Source organism: Arvicanthis niloticus, chromosome 19, assembly GCF_011762505.2.
Source record: "Arvicanthis niloticus isolate mArvNil1 chromosome 19, mArvNil1.pat.X, whole genome shotgun sequence".
Taxonomy (NCBI): domain Eukaryota; kingdom Metazoa; phylum Chordata; class Mammalia; order Rodentia; family Muridae; genus Arvicanthis; species Arvicanthis niloticus.
In genome coordinates, this window is record NC_047676.1 from 6,842,231 (window position 1) to 6,863,827 (window position 21,597).

A 21,597-nucleotide genomic window follows, 5' to 3' on the forward strand; every position below is an offset into this window, starting at 1 on the left:
CTTTGCTAACTTTAATAATGGCACATAACCAGTAACCCAAGTACAGTGATTGCCATTATGTCTAACAGGAAGGAGGTGGCTGGGAGGTCCATCGACTGAAGACTGGAACCCTCTCAGATGACTGTCTCCCACAAGAGCCATAGCCCCTCCTCTCCAGGTGAGATACTATGAGGCCCTAAGGCAACCATGCTTGTTGCATGGCTGGGTTTGGATCATGCACATGTTAATCAAGGAGTATGAGCCACAGTGTGATGATTGAAATGGTCCTCACATTTCAAGAAAACATGGTTTCACTGTAGACATCATTATATCTGGCTATGACCATCTTTATACCTCTTCTCCCTCAGAGATCCATGACTTCCCTCATTAGTGGTATGATATAGGTATCACATCTAGATCGGTGCCCTCTACAGAGTATTGTTCTCCACACTTTGACCAACTGTGAGTCTCTGGATCACTCCCCATCTACCACAGTATTAAATTTTCTGATGGGTGGTAGAAGGTGCCTGACTCTGTGGATACAAAGATAAGAGCTTAGGTCACCCATAAGAATAGCATGACTAGGTTGTCCCTAGGGTATACTCTCTAGACACACACAGGTTTATCATCTGATTAACATCACCAGTTATTAGTTACTTTCTGTTGAATGAACTTTAAATTCAACCTGAAAATAGCTGGTCATTACAATAAGATTGCTATCACTATTGCTCAACAGGTGCATCGATTTGCCCAGCCATTTATTCTACTTCCTGGGTTCACAGTTGTGTAAGACTGTTTATCAGGAACTCCCAAGGTGGCATACCTTCACTGTGCTTCCACTATGAAACCCAAGCAGTAGACAACAAGCTTCTAAGTTGGTTCCACCTGATGGTATAAATGAACAGCCACTGTTCATAAAACTAGAATTCTAGCTGTACTTGAGAACTGAGACATTAAATAACCCCTGTGACAAAGTTATTAAATGGCTTATTATCAAGCCCTTTAAGAATATAGGTGAGAGGGCTGGAGAGATGGCTCAGTGGTTAAGAGAACTGACTGCTCTTCCAGAGGTCCTGAGTCCAAATCCTTCCAACAACATGGTGACTCACAACGATCTGCACTGGGATCTGATGCTCTTTTACTGGTGTGTCTGAAGAGAGCAATGGTGAATACATAAAATAAATAAATAACATCTTTGTGAAAGATAGACTTATAGGTAAGCAAGCTTGAGCTTCCATCCAGAAAGTCTCTTAATAGGGAAGGAAGTGAGGGTAGAGATTTCAAAGCCAAAAGGCTGCATCCACGTCACAAGAGATGTAGACTGAAAGTTCTGTTATATTTATTTGGTTTTTGTTGTTGTTATTTGGGTGTTTTTCACCTTACCCTTCCACAGCAGGGAAGTAAGGACCCTTGGACTTATAAAACACAACATAATGGCCACTTTTCAGGAGCGACTCTTTGTAGATTGATCCTTTCTCAGCATAGAAGGATTCCTTCTTGAGAAGATGGGAAATACCATTTACTTCTCTGAGGAGGCTCCAGAGGGTCTGAGGTACAGTGTGAGGACAACCTGACCTGGCCTAAGTCATGCCATCACCCAGTTCTTTTGGTTCTTTTCAAATCTTTGAATTTTATGAAGTGGGGACTGGGTCCTTGGACTCATTGCTTCTGAAGCAACCTGGCATTTGTACAAGATTAACAACCAGTTAATTCATCAGGACCCAGTTGTGAAACCAGATGTAGCACTGGAGATAAGAGCACCAGACTATCACAAAGTCTTTTCCCTTATATCCTTTGTAAGTTATGGTATGTGACTACCATACAAATTACTCTGATAGGATCTATTTCCCATCCAAGAGGAGTGGTGCTATTGAGCCTGGGCATGTCCTGCCATCCAAGGATATTGTAAATTTAACATCTTTAACTCCAGTATTCTATTTCACAGACCAAGATTTTTGAAAATATAATTAAAGTTGTTTTAAATTTTTATTATATTAAATACACTAAGTATATTTTTTCATTTTTTTATTCAATACTTTATTTACATTTCAGATGCCATCCCCTTTCCCCATTTCCCCTCACTAGAAAACCCCTATCTCATTCCCCCTTCTCCTTTTTGCTTTTATACATTTTAAAAAATGTTAACCAAAAACTTTATAAGTTTGGTAGTGCTCAATATCAATCAGAAGTGTAACCCAATACCCAACCTAGATATATAAACTATCTTTGACTGGTGGAGAGATGTGAACATTGGCCTCCATGTCCCCCTGCCTTTTTCTCTTTCTCATCACCTAGACCCTCCTCTCCTTCTCCTCTTCCTCTCCATACTCCTCCTCCTCTCCTTACTCCTCTTCCTCTCCTTACTCCTCTTCCTCTCTTTACTCCTCCTCTCTGTACTCCTCCTCTTCCTTTCCTTACTCCTCCTCTTCCTCTCCATACTCCTCCCACCTTAGCTCCTCTTACATATCACCCTTCCTGTTAAAATAAAACTTTTCCCTCAAAATACCATTAGAGCAAAAGTATATCAATTTGTTTCAGTAAGGTACAAGATAGACCTAATACCCAGACCATAATTTTCTTGACTAACCAGAACCTCTGTCATCTCTCCTAACTAAGAGACTTAGTTCTGCACCTGGGTTTTTTTTTTTTTTTTTTTGGCTTAAAATGAATGTCAGCTGAAAACCATCCTCTCAAATCTTTTCTCTCAAAGTAAATAGCCAGGATTTGCTATGAGACTAGAAGTTTTCAACCCTGTCAAATATCCAGAGTGACTGAGTTAACTGAAACTGTGGGAAGAACTAAGCATAGCTTCTAAAACTTAGCCAATTTATAGAGACTGCTGAACACCTGGACAGTCCCTATACTACAAAATGTTGGAACATCTGATCTTCAGCCTTCTGGCCTAGGATCATCTGACAGACCTAGTGATGCAGAATTATTAAGGGCTGATTATTCTATCTTGGCAGATATAATCAGTCGACTATTCCGCAAGTTTGTCCTTTTCTGTATATTTGTCTGTAGATGAAAAGAGGCAATTCTTGTCTAGTGGCTGTCTCACCACAACTGGAGTAACTCCAAAGATGCTCAATTTCTTCTTAGAATCCAAGACAGGAAGCTGTCAGGAGCAGACAGGTCTCTAATCAAAATCGACATTAATACAGAAATGTTTGTAATGTCAATTCTTTGGACTTCTGATGTTTTGAAAACCAACTATCCATGTAAGGTAATCTGGACTCTTGTCTGTTAACTCCTCTCAGCTATTTCTAAATAAAATTCAAAAAATACCGTAACAATAAACTCAAAGACATGAATATGCTATAGGCCCTTGTCTCACAGTCTATCCACCTCAAATCAGTTAAAAAAAGTTAAAGAAGGACTGGGTCTAAGCCTTGTATTCCTAAATGTGTTATATTGGCACAATGCCTATGAGAGTAACAATATTCATCTCACTTTTATATCAATAAGAATCTCATACCAATGAAAACCTTAAATTTGAAATTAAAGTAAATTTTGTACCATTTAAGAAATTGTATCTTCATCTTAATCACAATTATACATATCTCTACCAGTAGGTTATGGCTATGCAATCAATGCTAGCTAATCCTCCCTCTTCCAACAACACCACTACTTTTTCCTAGAAAGACAGCCCAATATTAACCACTTCAGTCCCCAAGACCTGGGAATAGGGGCACCGACTCCTCATTAATGTCTTCAAGCTGAGTATGGGCGTTGAGATATTAGAAGAGAGGCAGGGGGAAGAGTAAATTGATGTGTCTTCATTGCATCCAACTGAAATTCCAGGACATCAGAGGTTCGAGCAGGTCTGCTCAGCTTGCCTGATGACTACATACACCAAGGTTATGTGTTCTGCAATATACAATTCTCAAAACAAATTTTAGTATTAAGATAATTGTTTGTTTGAATTCTGGAATCTAGTCTTCGGGCAGCCTGCCTCTCTCATGTCTAATCCATATAATTCTGGGAGTTCCTATGAGGCTGTGCTCCTATCATCCTCCCATTTTTGCCTCCCTACTCTTAAATTCCCTAACACTAGGGAATCCAAACTTTCAGGCACCAAGGCCCTCCATTTCCAATGATGCCTTAGCCCCTAACCCATCCCCCCTTTTTAAATTACTATGAGGGTGTGCTCCCACCATCCTCTCATTCCTGCCTCCCTGCTCTCAAAATTCCCCAACACTAGGGAATCCAAACTTTCAGGCACCAAGGCCATCCACCTCCACTGATGCCTGGCAAGGCCACCCTCAACTATCTATACAGGTGGAGCCATGAGTCCCTCCCTTTGTGTTATCAGGCTGGAGATTTTAGAATGGCACTCCAGCTTGTTTCTTAGGACCATTTGCTTGAAAAATTGTTTTCCAGCCTTTTACTTTAAGGTAGAGTTTGTCTTTGTCACTGAGGCGGGTTTCCTGTATGCAGCAAAATGCTGGGTCCTGTTTATGTATCAAGTCCATAAGCCTATGTCTTTTAATTGGGGAATTCAGTCCATTGATGTTAAGAGATATTAAGGAACAGTGATTGTTGCTTCCTGTTATTTTTGTTATTAGATGTGACATTATCTTTGTGTGGCTATCTTCTTTTGGATTTGTTGGAAGAGGGTTACTTTCTTGCTCTTTCTAGGGCATAATTTCCCTCCTTGTATTGGAGCTTTCCTGCTATTATCCTTTGGAATGCTGGGTTTGTGGAAAGGTATTGTGTAAATTTGGTTTTGTGGTGGAATATCTCAGTTTCTCCATCTATGGTAATTGAGAGTTTTTCTGGGTATAGTAGCCTGGGCTGGCATTTGTGTTCTCTTAGGGTCTATATGACATCTGTCCAGCATCTTCTAGCTTTTATAGTATCTGGAGAGAAGTCTGGAGTAATTCTGATAGGTCTGCCTTTATATGTTACTTGGCCTTTCTCCCTTACTGCATTTAATATTCTTTCATTGTTTTGTGCACTTGGTATTTTGATTATTATGTGATGTTAGCTATTTCTTTTCTGGTCTGGCCTATTTGGAATTCTATGGGTTTCTTGTATGTTTATGGGCATCTCGTTCTTTAGAGTAGGGAAATTTTCTTCTATAATTTTGTTGAAGATATTTATTGGCCCTTTAAGTTGGGACTCCTCACTCTCATGTATACCTATTACCCTTAGGTTTGGTCTCCTCATTGTGTCCTGGATTTACTGGATATTTTGTGTTAAGAACTTTTTGCATTTTGTGTTTTCTTTGACATTTATGTCAACATTTTCTCTGGCATCTTCTGCACCTGAGATTCTGTCTTCTATCTCTTCTATTCTGTTGGTGATGCTTGCGTCTATGACTCTTGATTTCTTTCCTAGGTTTTCTATCTCCAGAATAGTCTCCCTTTCTGTCTTTCTGTTTTTTTTTTTTAATTGTTTCTACTTCCATGTTTATGTCCTGGATTGTTTTGTTCAATTCCTTCACCTGTTTGGTTGTGTTCTCTTGTAATTCTTTAAGGGATTTTTGTGTATCCTCTTTAAAAGCTTCTAGCTGTTTACCTGTGTTCTCCTCAAATTCATTGAGAGTCCTATTTATGTCTTTCTTAAAGTCCTCTATCATAATCATTAGAAGTGATTTTATATCTGAATCTTGCTTTGCTGGTGATATGGGGAATTCAGGACTTTCTAGTGTGGGAGAACTAGGTTCTAATGATGCCAAGTACCCTGGGTTGCTGATGCTTATATTCTTGTGCTTGCCTTTTGCCATCTGGATCTCCTTAGTGCTACCTGCCCTGTCTCTGACTGGAGCCTGTCTTTCCTATTATCTTGTTGTATCAGAAGTGTGTGGGATGGGTGTTACTAGTGGGGTAAGAGCTGGGGCCCAAAATCTACTCAGTGCTCAGGCACAGACAGGAAAATACCAGTGCACCTGGTCAGGAGTGACTTTCTGGGTCCTAGTGGGTCCCAGTTAGTCCCAGTTTGGGGCAGACTTGTTGTCTGCTTACCTAAGACATTGCCTGGGTTAGAGCTCCTGGGAGCCCTGCTCCCTCTGGGTTCAATGAGATTGGGGGCAGAGCTGCCACCCGGGATCTGCTCTGTGTTCCAGTCCAGACTGGAAGGCCACTAAGTATATTTTACATTTACATTAAGGGCTGGGTTTTAGGATGGACTACAATAGGATATACAGAAGCCTATAGAATGAGAAATATAAATTGGTCTCTCCATCCTATCTTGTCTCCATAAATGAATTTCACTTGTACTTAGCATGACGAAAATTAAAATTTTATGTTTTAATTACCCATGTGTGCCCTCCCCCCAGCCTTGAGCAGGACTTAAGGAGTCATTTACCACAGTAGACCAAAACAATAAGACCTAGGAAGCATTGCCAGCAGCCTTGGTGTCCAGCAGTCTGCTACAAGAGTTGAGCTAAGCTAGAAAAGCCTTTCCAGAAGTTGATGGTCAGTAGAAGCTGCTTTTAAAGGGATCAGCAGTTTTTTAGATTCTATAAGGAAGCCATGAGTTGTTTGTCCTAGAAAAATCTCGGTGACAAGGTGCTTTTATCTTGAAATTACAGCTAGAAAAAATTGTTTCTGATTGGTTTTAAAGGTATAAATATGTTCTGCATGTCTTGGTTGTAGATTATTGGCCTATAAGTTATTGGGCATGATTAAAAAATTTGTAACCTTGGTAATAGAAATTTGGCTTAAAGCTGGTAACTCAAGGTTGGAGTCATTCAGAGACCAAATTTATAAAGATAAGATTTAAAAACAATGTCTCTTTAGTGAGGTATTAAAAGCTGCACTATCATGCATTCATATATAAGAATTGGTAGCAAATCTTTGTAACATAAAGGTAATCTACTTGGTGTTGATTTTAGAGAAAATAGGTAGTTTATATCATTAAAAATAAGTTTTGTTTCTCAAAATTATGGTTATACTCTAATGTTGCAAAAGAAACTTCAAAATATAGTTAAACTGCCACTTTTCCATTGGCTGCAGTTGGCAGTTCAATTGTGATTTTGGGATTTTTTTGACCTGCTTATGTTTATAGAGAAAAAGATACAGCATGTAGTGTTAAAATAAAGTTTCAAAAAACAAAACAAACAAACAAACAAAAACCCCAAAACTACAGAGCAGTATAGGCCTAGTGTTTGGGTCAGGCCTCAGAAAACAGGCCGAAATGAAGAACATTTACTTTTGAATTAAGACAATGAAGACTGAGCTCAGCAGAAGCTTGGGTGACAAACATTCCTTTTGTCCTGGGTCTTCATGACCAGCCCCTAGAAAGGTGTTTTCTGGAATTTGTTTTTTGCCTTGTTTGTTGTGGGGGAGGGGTCAATCTAAGACCCAAAGACATTCACCACAAACAGTTTATGGGCCAGGATTTATAGATAGTGATTATGAGGGAGAAATTAAAATTGTGCCTGCATCTTCCATGGCATTATAACTGTACCTGTTGAGAAGAGAATTGTTTAATTTGTTTAGGTTCCTTTATATCTGCTTCCTTTCCATTTGTTAAAAAGGAAAAAGGACAAGAGGGCTTTGGTTCCTCTAATGTATATTGGGTTCAATCTATTACTAGCAAGAGACTTAATCTTAAGTTATGTAACAATTATTAGAGGACAAGATTGCCTTCAGCTTGGCCTTATCTGATACTCTTGCTCAGCTAAAAAAGATTGGTTATTGAATTAATCCAAAGCAAAGTTCAAACATACGATTTCTGGAACTAATGGGGCATTACAGACTGACTTGCTTACTCCAACTGCCATTCCAGTAAATGCATATAAAATTATTATAGATCTAGAAGACTTTTTATACCATTCCTTTACATTTCTGGTAAATGTGAGAGGTTTGCTTTCAGTAAATTTGCCTGTAATTTTTGAGAGCTCATGAAGCAATATCATTAGAAAAGTTTGCCTCAAGGAATGGTTAATTGCCTCACATTATTTAAAAAAAAAATTGTTGCTTTAATACAAGAAATTAAGAGTTTGAATCTTTTAGTGTATATTATTCATTATATGATATTTTATTAGCTGATCTTGTAAAGCCCAATCTGTGGAGAACTGCAGATGCACCCCAAATCACTCATGAGAAACATGGCTTGATGCAATAACAAGAGGTTTACTCAAAACTAGCATGCTAGGGCATCCTTTTCTCATAACCCATGCAGGGGTTGAGGAAATCCACAGCCAGCAACGAGTTCTTACAGCTTATATAGAAAGAATCCACAAACCAGGTGGAGTTAGGGAAGGGGGAAGGAGGCAAAAACAGGTCACTAAATCATGGATACATTTGATCTCAAATTCCTAAGATGGATGGTGAGTCACTTTATAATTGGCTATTTCAGACTAGCTTCACACCATTTATCATGAGTTCTGGGTCAAAGGGGTCAGGCTTATCTCAAGTTTATAGCATCCTGGCACCAATTGTCTCAGGGCTGTTTAGTTAGGGTCATCTGTTTGAATAGTCAGCTAATTTCCTGAGACTGAAGCACCAGTGTTTGACGTACAGGTTTTATGTCTTTGCTTTAATGGTAGGGTTCAGGGGGTCAACTTAAATTTTTGTATCTATCAATTTCTCTGAAGGAGTTTTTCTGCAAGCCTTTGCTCCAATATAGCGAGCTTTAAAATTTTGGAGTACTTGTTGCTCCAGAAAAGTTTCAAAGGCAGTATCTTTTCAATATTTGAGACCTCAGTTATATCCTAAGCAGATTGTGGCACAGAGAATTCCAATAAAAATAGATAGTTGGGGCTAGAGAGATAGCTCAGCCGTTAAAGGCTAGACTCATAATTAAAAAAGGGAGTTGAATTCCCAGCAACCACATGGTGGCTCACAACCATTTGTGGTGGGATCTAGTGCCCTCTTCTGGCTTGCAGGTATACATGCAAAAAATAGTTTGCTTTTCATTTGATTTGCATTTAATGATTTTTATAAGTTGTTAAGAGATATTAATTGGCTAAAACCTCATCTTAAGCTTACCATAGGAGAACTTGGACCTCTGTTTGATATTCTCAAGGGAGATGCAAGTCCAAATTCCCCTTGACAATTAACTAATAAAGGAGAGATAGCTTTGCTGAAAGTAAGCTATTAGTTATCAACACATAAATTATATAGAGTATGATAAATAGTTGGCTGTTTGCATTATTACTACTCTTGTGCTCACAGCAGCCCTTTGGCAAATTCACTTAATCGTCTACCCTATGGATTGAGTTGGGTGAGGTCTGAAGGATTAGGAATGATTTTTACCACACGCCACACAGCCATAGAGTTTTATTCAGTATGAATTATTTGATGCCTTTTAAGGGCTGAAGAAATATAAACTTTTAAAAAACTTTGTAAGATTTCTCTCCAGTATGAATTGTCATGTGTCGAGTAAGTCTATATCCATTATCAAAGGCTTTGCCACATTCCACACACTTGTGTGGATTGTCTTCAGAGTGAATTACTTGGTGTCTTCTAAAGTAGGAAGATGAGGAAAAACATCTCCCACACTCTTCACACTTGTAGGATTTCTCTCCAGTATGAACTGTCATGTGTTGAGTAAGGTTATAAGCATCAACAAAGGCTTTGCCACATTCCACACACTTGTGTGGATTGTCTTCAGAGTGAATTACTTGGTGTCTTCTAAGGTTGAAAGGTGACAAATAACATCTCCCACACTCTTCACACTTGTAGGATTTCTTTCTAGTATGAACTAACATGTGTTGAGTAAGGTTATAAGCATCAACAAAGGCTTTGCCACATTCCACACACTTGTGTGGATTGTCTTCAGAGTGAATTACTTGGTGTCTTCTAAGGTTAGAAGATGACAAATAACATCTCCCACACTCTTCACACTTGTAAAGTTTCTCTCCAGTATGAACTGTCTTATGTTTCCTAAGTGATGAGTGATAACGAAAGGCTTTGTGACAATTTTCACACTTGTAGGGGTTCTCTCCAGTGTGAATTGTTTGATGTTCCTGAAGACTTCCATAATATGAAAACCTTTTCCCACATTGTTCACATTTATAGGGATTGTCCTCAGAATGAAATGTTTGATGTCTTCTAAGGGATGAAGATGAGGAAAAATATCTCTCACACTCTTCACACTTGTAGGGGTTGTCTGCAGAGTGAATTCTTTGATGTCTTCTAAGGCAGGAAGATAAGGAAAAACATCTTCCACACTCTTCACACTTGTAAGGTTTCTCTCCACTATGAACTTTCTTGTGTATTCTAAGGTCTGAGAGAGAACGAAAGGCTTTATAACATTCTCCACACTTGTAGGGTTTCTCTCCAGTATAGATTTGTTCCTGCTTGTGAAGGTGTACAGAAAAGGAAAATTTTTTGTTACAATCTTCATATCGGGAGGGATTTTCTCTAGTATGAATTCTCTGATGGTGCTTGAGGATTGAAGAAAAGCGAAAGGATTTTCCACATTCTTTACATTTGTAGGGTTTCTCTCTAGAATGATTTCTCTGATGTTGCTTGAGCATTGAAGGATAGTAAAACGATTTGCCACAGTCTTCACACTTGTAGGGCTTTTCGTCAGCATGATTTTTCATGTGTATAAAACGTGACGAGCGAGTACTAAAGGCCTTACGACACACTTCACACTCGTAGGGTTTGTCTCCAGTGTGAAGTCTCCGGTGTGCAAAAAGTGCTTTATGAGAACTCAGGGCCTTACCACATTCTCCACACTTGTAGAGTTTCTCCACTATATGAATTCTTTGTTGTTTAATAAAGAGTGATTTATGGTCAGTGTTCTTGCTGTAGTTGTTAGGATCATTAGGTGTTATTCCTGTTGAGCCAAAGGTGAGACATATACAAAAGTTAAGCAATATTCTTTATATTTAAGTGGCTTATTATTTACAATGAAGACACTGACTTATATTTATTTAAGCATAAATAAAAATCTGCAGTATATTTCAATACATGTAAGCACTGAGCAAAATTTGCAAATAGAATAGGTGCAAAGAATGTGTACTTTTACTGGAGTAAGAGCACAATCAAACAGAACATAGAAATAATGGCAGATTATTCAAAATTAAATAGCTAAGTAAGTTGTAAGGGCAGTTTACTACCAGAAATTAGCCTTTCAATTAATATAGATATTATAAGGCCACACATCTATGAAATTATAAAGCAGCAAAACCTGAAAAAGAAAAAGTTAATTGTGACTCTGAGATTGGATGAACATCAAATTTATCCTAAGTATAAAGCTTATTTTGGAAGGCAAAAAAATATGTCGCATTACATGTAGACTGTCTACATCAAGACTAAACCATATAGCCTAAGGATTTTGGACAGTATTTTGTGGTTTATATTGATGACTAGAAAATATATACTTGAGAGATATCAAGGCATAATAATAAATATCAAGTTCATCTATGAATAACTGAAATTTTGCTGGGGCAATGTATATGTCAATGAATAATTATCTCAATTTCCTATTAGCTTTTTTGTTTCACTGGTTTTGGTTTTGTTGACACAGTGTTTCTTTGTAGCCCTGCCTGTCCTGTTAATTGCTATGTATATGAGGCTGGCCTTGAACTCAGAGATCCACCTGCTTCCTCCTCTCAAGTGCTGGAATTAATGGAATGGGGCACCAGACTTGGCAATAAAATTACCTCTTTCTAAGAGTAATTCATTGACAAGATTAAATAACCACTGAGCCACTGAGTGGAGAGTGATAATGAACAGGGCATGAAAATGGAAGAGCCCTGTTTACCCATGAAGGGAACATTCACAGAAGCAAAGCTTACAGATATTTTTATCCTACACTCTCCTTAAATGTTCTATCAATACAATATCAAATGTATTTTACACATCCACCAAAATATATGGTTGGGAGCCGAGAAAAGATGGCTATCATCCTTACAGCCATCTTGAGCCATATATGCTGACAAGAGACTTGATTACATCAGCCTACAACAGCTGAGCACACTCTGATAACATCTTGCTTTAGATACCCAGGATCTTCCCTTGGGTATGAGACTTAAAGCTGTGATTTAGAGCTGAGACGTAAGGGCGTGACTTAGAGATCAGATTTAGAGACAAGGCCTAAGGGCATGACTTAAAGGCGTGACTTCGAGGCGTGGCTTAGAAGTGAGGCATATAAAAGGCGAGAGGCAGACAGAAGAAAGCAACAGATTATTAGGCACTTGGGAGTACAACTTGGAACTAGGAATTAGGCTTTGAGGAAGAAGACACTTGGACTAGAGAACTCGGAAGAAGATTATTAGGTATTAGGTACTTGGAACTTAGAGGCACTAGGGACTAGGAACTAGGGACTAAAAACTCAAGACCTGGGACTTGGACTAGGAAGAGAGACTGAAGAATAAACAGGATTGAATTGCACTCTGTCTGGTCTCCATTCTTCGCGTCCATCCTCACTCTCTTTCTTGCTGAACCCCAACCCGTAGACCGGAGCAGCTTGGGGCAGTGTGGGCTCTAACACTTAGACCCCAAGGCTTTTGGCAGTGCGGGTTTCAACACTGACAGAATGGTCCTCAATAATATACGGGGTGAGCATACCAAGTGATGATAGGCACTGCACACTTAGAAACAACGATGCAGAAGATCCAAGGACAAAGGGAAAAATCGTGAATCCAAAAAATTCTGAAAGCTTATTGACGAGGTATTAAACACACACTCCTAGTGGTAAAGTTTAATCTTTGAATTATGTTTCCACTAAAGGCATGCATTTTAAATCTTTATTATTGAGTATGTGATAGGAAAACATTTCAGAAATTTTTGTCCTTTACAAAAAAGTCTTGGGGTGAGTTTCATTAACATATGGGTAAGTGATTTGAGACATACTTAAGTATGGTGTTAGTTTCTTACAATGATTTCCTACCTAGGTCTGTAGAAAACTATGTACACATTCAGATGTGTGCAAAGAGTGCAAAGACTGTCACCACCCAGTGTGACTGTCTTTGGTCTAAGTTTTATCAAACAGCTCACCCAACCTAAGCAATACTGCTGAGAAACTGTTGTCCTACAGCCTCCAAACATGGAACTGTGGAAGATCCACTGTTTGAATTGTTTGAATAGATAGAATGAAAACTTTTGAAACTATAGGTCACTAGCCTGCCTCTGGTGTGATTTGCGAGTTTGGCTTTTAAAGTCAATTAAATCAGGGCCAGAGGGTACTGGAGTGACCAATGCATTTGCTGACACCAAACTACAACCTAGTTCTTCTGGTGCTCCAAGAAGGTATTTTTTGTCTGGATTTAAGCTCATTGAAAACCTGGTTCTGAAGATAGGATGTGCCCCACCCACCTCAAGCTCAGGCATAAAGGACTCAGGTTTCTCCCATAGCCTCTGTCCTGGGTCAGACTGGCTCCCTGTGTCTGTAACAGGTAGTAGGACAGAAGGACAGCCCAGGGAAAGAATCCATGTGCTTGAGAACAGCTAAGAAGTGAACTGTTTCCTGTAGAGGCTGCTATTATTTACCTCATGGTAGAAATTTCTGTTGAATAAGAACAACTAATGGGCAGTACAAATACCATTGGAGGAACAGTGAGTGTCCAGGATGCCCAGTTGCCACAACTTCCAGTAGGAAAGGCACATTCACAGATGACCTGCACAAGTTGGTAGACAACTGGGCCTGAAATGCCATGAATCTTTCAGGCAGAAAAGGCAGCAAAGGACACATGAATTTTGAGGGCCCTGGAATGGCAAGGAAGTTCTGTGCTCCTGGGCAACTGTGCATTTCCATGACCTCAAACCTGGGTGCTCTAACCCCATCTCTGCAGCATCTGCTCCCTCTCTAGGTCACTGCACTAAGTCCATGTGTCCCCACAGCAGTATGGCTTTCCAGCTGCCCCATTTGGCACTCAGTGGAGTGGAACAGGTGGTAGAGCACCACAGCCACTTGGCCAGTTCCAACCTGTAGGAACTGCATCCTTGAAAAATTTCTACATCAGCAATCTGCAGAAGTCCATCCTCAGCCCCCTAGGTTCCAACCAATGGACCACCTAGTCACCTGCAAGGATGCTAACTGAGTAGATTTGGGGGCAGAAACTGGAATGCTGTGGGAAAAGAGGGGGAGGTTGGGAAGTAGCCTATATACTAACTACTAGTGCTGGGTTTTAAATCATTATTTCTTGCCAGAAGGGAATGATTTTAATACCATTTTGAGGCCTCAGAATGGAGAACCATCTTCCTTCTCCATTTGTTGGAGTTTTAAAAAGAAGAAAAGAACAGCTTTCTGGTGGAGGGGCTGCCTGAGACTGCTTGCCTGTTTTTGTACCCACCAGTAAGGCCTAGGGATAGAAGAGAGCCTTATTACCAGAAGTCCCCAAGAGCTCAATGTAAGCCAAACCCCATATGTATCTGTGTGGATAGAGCTTTTAATCTTGACATATGCCCCAAATTCCTCATTCCCTCCACAATCCACACCTTAGGACAAAGAGGTTCTCTCCCACTCTGATTCCTACCCCCACTTTTTTTTTTCCCTTTACAACCTAAAGTAAAACACCAAGGGACTGGGGTTGCAACCCTGTCTTACATAAGTCATCAGTGCTTTAAGCAAAAGATATTAGCAGTTTTGACTGCAGCATTAGTCATTAGGGAAAAAAATGATTTTCTCGACGGACATGTAACTTGACCATCAGTGTTGATGGGGAAACACTGTGATATTTAAATGTTGTTGGATAACATTAGCTTTAAGAGTAAAATTTGAAAGGTTTAAAAGGTTCACTCACAAGGTAGCTCTGTTCTTTACTCATTAAGACACTTTTTTTCTTTGCATTTGAATTGTATTAGATAAATCTGAATGTAAAATTGTGTGTATATATATATATAATATATAATATATAATTTATATAATATATATTATATAAATTATATAATATATATATATATATAGTATATATAATATATATTATATATATAATATATCAACTGAGACACCACCCTCCCTTAGGTCCATGCATCTGATCTTTTACATATACGTGGCTGGGTTAAGCAATTTCAAATGAGACATAAGTTTTCAATATGAAAATTTTAATATATTATATATATATTATATATATACAAAGAACAACTAATAGAACACTCATATTTAAAACAGAAAGAAGACACAAATTGCTAAAGTGTCTTAGTTATAAGTCCAAAATCATAGCTAAGTACTGACAGAGGCTTTAACCATCAACTTAGTGGTTATGGTAAGTCTACATGCTATCTAAATCATAAAGACCATCTTCGGTTTTCTATAAAGTTTTCCTGGAAACTGTCAAGGCATGATGTTTCACCAGTATGTGCACACATCATATTACTTCATCGGATTACACTCGCTGTGTAGTTTGCTTGGAACCTACTTTTATTTTGCTGATGTTGCACAGTATCTCCTAAGCTGAACAACTGCCATCTTCATAAGTCTAGCTGTGCTGGCTAAACACAAGCACTTACTAAATGGCTGGGCTTATTAAATGTTAGCATTCCTTCCAAACAGGAGGCTACAGGCAAGGTCACTGAAGCCTCACCTGGGTACCCAGTCCCTCCTCTCAGATAGTTGTATGGAATGAGGCATTAACTCATGGGCTTTCAAGGTTTCCTAGAGACAGCAAGGTATACAGACCAGGAAACCTAAAACTGCTGCAGGGTTGAGCTCAGGAACCTGGGAAAACTGACATCTACACCACCTGAGGGCCCGTGTGGAAACAAATATCGCCCAACACCCAAACTCTGGGGGAAGTTTTGTGACAGCAAATGTTAAGCTTACTTGTTAAACTTCTCATGTCTCATTTGAAATTGCTTAACCCAGCGACGTATATGTAAAAGATCAGATGCATGGACCTAAGGGAGGGTGGTGTCTCAGCTGATTCTTCAGTCAGTTACAGACTGAACTGCTGTACTCTCCTTCCTAGCTTTGTGTTTACAAAAGGTGACCTCTCTTCCGAGTCTCTCGACCTCTCTAAACCTCGTGCTGACATACAACTTTTCTCTGTGTAGGTGAGTGTAACCATTTTAAAAAGATACAAAGTATACATATTTCAAGTTATATCTCTAATAAAAGGATTAAATTATTTTAGATAATACAAATTATATTAATAAAGGAGGGGACAAAAGCACAACAACATGGGGCTAAGTCATATTAGGTCTGACTTTGTAAAATAGGCATGTTGAGAAAGGAGATTTAATCAAAAATTTATTTCTGTTCCTAGGCTATGAAATTCCATTGATGTTAGCAAACACTTCTGACTTACAGATCCCTATCTAGTCACTAGTCCTTGCTAACTTTCTTAAGCTTTTGGCTTGTGGAAAATGGTGTCATGACAAGAAATGACAATTACTTGTACACCATTTTATACTTGCATGCATCTCTTCAAAAGGCCAACCATACTTTTGTATTTTCTGTATTATTTTTTGATGAAATAAAACAAGAAACAAAGACAATCTGGAGGACTGATCTAGACTGTGTAAAGGTGCACTACAAAAGGATCAGGAGAGTGACGTCCCCATTTCCTCCACGTTGCATTTCTGTTAAACTTTACTTAGAGATAAAAGACTTTCAGTTCAGAAACTCTAATTTTTTTTTTTATTATTTTTTTATCTCATTTGTATTGGTGTTTTGCCTGCATGCATGTCTGCATATATGTCTGTGTGATGATGTCAGATCCCCTGAAACTCGAGTTACAAACAGTTGTGAGCTGCCATGTGGGTGCTGGCAAGTGAACTTTCCTCTGGAAGAGAAGCCAGTGATCTTAACCACTGAGGCATCTCTCCAGTCTCAGCAATTGAAATTTTGTTAAATGTTAGCATTCCTTCAAAGAAGGAGGCACCTTTACACAGTCTTCATCAGTTCCCCAGATGGTCTATGTTCCTTGTTTTATTTCATCAAAAAGTAATACAGAAAAGACAATAGTGTGACTGTCCTTTTCTAGAGACACATGTGAGAATAAATAAAAATAAAACTGAAATTTTTAATAGAGATAATTACTTTCATTTATTACAATCCTAATCTGATGAGTCACTTGATTCACTGTAAAATGTCATAGCAAATATATTTAAGCCATAATTGGTAATGATGAGTCACCTAATGAGTGATTAAATATAATCAATGTGCCCAAGTTATATTTGTATTCATGCTAAATACAAATGCAATTCATTTATAGAGACAATATTGGACCGAGTGACTAATACTTATGTTCCAGTATACAGTCCTCTGTAAATGTCAACGTTTAGCCCCAAACAGGGAACTCAAACAAATTTAAAGCCACCTTACAGTTTGCTCAGTATGAAGTAATCAATATCCTGTGTAGTTTAAAAACTGGTGATTGAAATCGAATGCCTGAGTGAAGACAGCTAAAACTACACTAAGCTTGCATGGTAGGACACATCCAGGGGGGATGAGCAGCTTACCAGTAGCACACTGTCCAGTGAGACACTCACGGATGAGAGCAAAAGGCAAGCTCGCCTCATCACGGGATAAGGATGCATGGGGAAGAGGACTTGCCAGCATCTGCTGCTCCTGTCTCCCTCTGGCCTGTAAGCCAGAGCAGGAACTCCTACTCCTTAGGTGCAGGGAAGAGGAATTACTCCTCCTGTTTCACAACACAGGGGGATAAATCCTCTCAGGCTGAGGAGGATCTTAGACTTGGCACCCACAGTGTCAATGTCTCAAATGGAAGCACTCAGTGCAATTACTCTGCATTCTATGTCTCCTAAACTGATAACCAAGGATACTGTGTACAGGGGAACCTTGTACCAACACTTGCCACCCAAAGGGTTTGGGAACTACATGCAAGTTCAAATGGCCATGCCGTGTCCCCTGGCTTTCATTTCTCCTCCTCTTAACAATGCTAATCCCTGAGCTGAGAGGTCAAGTGTCTGACTCTGTAAGCAGTCCTCAGAAGAGTGTGACACAGTATATGACAGAGGCTCTGCCACAGGGCCAGTCAGCACAGCAGGCTGAGCTGTGGGACTCACTTCAACTGAGGTGCATGTGCCCCATGTGGACAACCACAGCCAGGGAAAGAAAGCAATCCTGCCTGAGAAGAAGGAGATGTGGACTGTGAAGGCTCACCCAGAGCAGTCTCTCTGAGTCACCTTCCAGAGACAACTGGACCGGCTCCTCAGCCCTGCTCCATTACAAACCGGGAAGCCAGTGGATATATTCACACAGGAGACATAGAGAAAGGACCATGAGAGCTCTTCCTCCCGAAGATCATAGTAATATTAACAATAATAGTTCCTATAGGGATAAGCACAATGGCTACCCATGACTGGACTCGAGCCACATGGGGAAGCCTGGCTTTTTGTTGGATCTTCAGACTTGAACTCTGTCCCCAGACCCCCTCATTCCTACACACCTGGGTACACAGTGGCTGCTGCAGGGCTCTTCACATCACAAGGTCCTTGTCTTTGCTCCAGAAATATCACCAGGAATGGCTTAGAGAGAGCAAGACCTGTTTGTAGAAATAAAGGGCAAGATTCTTTAAGTGTTCTACTCTCTCTTCCAGAACAGTGTTTATAAGGAGAGATGATACAATAAATAATTGCAGACAATTAGTTCCTTAAATGGTGTCTGACACGTTACAGTACAATACACGAAGGAATGTATAATATCTGGATTCTGAGTTTCTTTAAAGAGAAATCATTAAAACTGAATTGAGAAAGAATTTCATGGACAAGTGTGATCTCCAAGCCTGAGGCCGGTGTATCTCTAACAGCCCCACAGGAGTGAAGGAGGCACGCTTCCAACACAGACATTTCAAACACAGGGAGAAAAAACAGTGAAATGTGTCTTAGCTGTACAGTGACCTCCCTAATTTTTCTTAAACTGAAGGACATGAAATTCACTGTTGACACTCAGTGCACTGAGACACTGTACTGAGTGAGGAAGCAACATATTCACAGTGAGAACCGAATTCTCTGTAGATGCAATGCTCACCCAGGAAGGCAAGGTTGCTGTAATTCTCCAACATCACGTCCCTGTACAGATTCCACTGAGCAGGCTCCAGACATTCCCACTCTTCTGGAGAGAAATCAATGGCCACATCCCAGAAGGACAGCATTTCCTGAAATAATAACCAATGAATAATATCACACCTTTAATTAATTAAAAACATTAATAATATAAATTAGGCCATTAAAATTAATTAAAACCATTAGTAAAATAAATACCAAGATCCATTGGGTGTGCTATAGGTGAAAAATATCATTGTTGATGCTATGAGGAAGTGGTTTTGTTCCAGCTAAGCGCAAGAAGCATCTGCAAGCAGCTGAATCGCTGGGACAGGGATACGGGAAGGTAACCCAGACAAGTAGGCAGAAAAAGACATAGGGATGTAAACCACAGTAGCCTGCATCAGTCAAGAACTGCAGGAAGGAAATGAAGACATGATGGAGTCTCTGCTTAAATATAAAAGGTGCAAACTGGAAAAATTCAGGACAAACCAGAAGAAAGCATCATAGGTCATAGCAGAATCTAACACAAAACTACTACCCAAAAGGAATGAATATTCACTGCAAATAAGAAAAATATCCAAGCAAGAAAAAGAATTCTTCTACACATAGTAAGTGCCAACAAGTATTTAATCACCAAAATATACTGACTTTATCAAGACAAAGGTAGTGAAAACAAAGTGTAAATCACACGTGGAATGGGCCAACAGAAGGGAACCACATGTAGTTTGTAAGACACCAAAGTGCTGAGAACATGGATTTGCCATGGTGCTCACTGGAAGACAGAAAATGAAACATAGAAAGTATTTCTCATGTCCACCAAGTATGGTTAAATGTTTTCTGACAGACTGAGTTAGCCAACATTGGCCTTGAATTTGCTATGAAGCAGGAGATGACCAGAGAAAGGGTTCCACCCCACCTCACAAATGCAGACATGACAGGGATGTACCTCAGACTAGGCTCAAGTTTCTTTTCCATCACACGTCTGCTGACTTTAAATCATATGAATGCACCAGGTTGGTGAGTTCCTCCTCACCCTGTTGACCTGACACAAAAGCCTGCCCTCCCCTCCCACCCCCCCCCCAAAAAAAAAACAAGACATGGGAGCTTTGCAACCTGCTCATGGACTAGCTCAACAATTTCAAGCCCAGATGAAGACACGTTGATGCAAGTACTATGGGCTAACCAGACATCCTGTCTTCCCATCCCCACACCCCCAACCGGACCCAAATTACTCAACCCTAAATTAGGGATGGAAGACCTTTCAAAGATTTGAGAAAACCAGCCCTCAAGGTGAAACAGGATTCAGCTTCCCTAGTTGGTACCCTGTTTTTTCCCTCCAAGTGTTGGCTACATGTGTTCTCTCGCCCCCTGATCAAAGCTTTTCTATAGCGGCTCCTTCTGGCAGATCTTTCTGCTGTGTTCCAGAATTTCCCAACATGCCACCTGTTGCGCCTCACATTTTTTTCACTCTTAATTCTTTAAGTAGCAGAGAAAATGAACATAATCAAGACCGTTACAACAGGCCGGCTACAGAGTACAGGAGGGACCAGAAACCCCATTTACTCTAAAGATACTGAGGAATCTGGCAGCATCCATGTGAGGATGGAGCAGCCAGGGGAGTGTGCTTCCCAGCAAAGCAGGTCTGTGAGCCCCTGCTCTCTCTCAGGAGCAGGCAGTTCGGTGACCATTAGCTAGTAATCCTCGTCCTCTCTCTATTATCCACCCCCCCACAACCAAGCTGCCCTGGTGGACCAGAGCACCACGGCAGATTCGAGCTGCACGCGGTGTCCTAAGGAAACCTTCACTCAGGGCGCAATCCCAAACGCCCTGTACCCTCACTCCGAAACCCCCACCTCACGTGTCCCAGCAGGTTCAGCACAGCAAGTACAAGCGGCTTCTTCCCCCGTCCCACATAGCCCAGGTCCGCTCCCTCCGAGACCGAGCCCTGCTTCCCGCACAGAAACCCCAGGCTACGCTGCTCCCTGGACCAACCTCCATGCCACAGACAACAGGAATGGACAGCCGCACAAGATTTCCGCCCAATTTTGAGGAAGACCCACTTGGACAGACCTGAAGTCAGAATGGAACTTCCTGGAAGACTCCATGTGGTCACAATGGGGCAGACTACATCTCCCAGAAGTCTGTGCGAAGGAAATTCCTGAACCCAGATTAGGTGATTTATACTGTCCCAGGTGTAGTAACCCGCATTGGAGTGTGGGAGGACTAAGCTTTATCTGCAGAACAGTTATGGGTAATGAAGTTGGTTTCCAACCCCAGAACCACAACGGAGATGTATGGATATGAGTCGAGACTTTGACAGAAACTTCTGGCTTACAAGTCATTTCAGGTTGTAATTTTAAAAAAGGTTTTTTTTGTTTTGTTTTGTTTTGTTTTTATATTTTTTCCCAATCTGTGTTTATACCATTTTAATTGCATGCAAGTATTAAGGTCAGTTCTAGGTTGAGGAACTAGCAATGCAATTCATGAAAATTGTCAAGGAACAAGCAAGACAATAAAGAAAGTTCTGTGAACACTCCCATGATCTCTCTCTCTCTCTCTCTCTCTCTCTCTCTCTCTCTCTCTCTCTCTTTCTCTGGTTTTTCAACACAGGGTTTCTCTGCATAGCCCTGGCTGTCATGGAACTCACTCTGTAGGCCAGGCTGGCCTCGAACTCAGAAATCCACCTGCCTCTGCCTCCCAAGTGCTTAGATTAAAGGCACCCAAAGTCATTTTCAATCCTGAACTCTATTTCTTTGTTCTAGAC

General features: G+C 40.2%; 1 protein-coding gene across 2 annotated transcripts; it reads right to left on the bottom strand.

The window, feature by feature from the left end:
• Positions 1 to 9,194: 9,194 nt before the first annotated feature.
• Positions 9,195 to 20,984, bottom strand: LOC117723896 (uncharacterized). Of its 2 annotated transcripts, none has more exons than XM_034523477.2 (4): positions 20,904 to 20,984; positions 18,817 to 18,943; positions 18,236 to 18,331; positions 9,195 to 10,716 (listed from the first exon to the last, which is right to left on the bottom strand). In XM_034523477.2, exons 2-4 carry the CDS (start codon positions 18,938 to 18,940, stop codon positions 9,263 to 9,265), a joined length of 1,674 nt encoding a protein of 557 aa, XP_034379368.1. In that variant the 5' UTR covers positions 18,941 to 18,943; positions 20,904 to 20,984; the 3' UTR covers positions 9,195 to 9,262. The 2 variants fall into 2 exon arrangements, with proteins under 2 accessions (XP_034379368.1, XP_076772490.1); XM_076916375.1 differs by having other exon boundaries at positions 20,826 to 20,962.
• Positions 20,985 to 21,597: the final 613 nt, after the last annotated feature.

Coding starts and splice junctions, on each gene's coding strand:
- LOC117723896 (XM_076916375.1), bottom strand. Junction 18,332..18,816: donor CAGCAACCTTGCCTTCCTGG/GTGAGCATTGCA, acceptor TTCTACAAACAG/GTCTTGCTCTCTCTAAGCCA. Junction 10,717..18,235: donor AGCAGCCACTGTGTACCCAG/GTGTGTAGGAAT, acceptor TTGGCTCAACAG/GAATAACACCTAATGATCCT.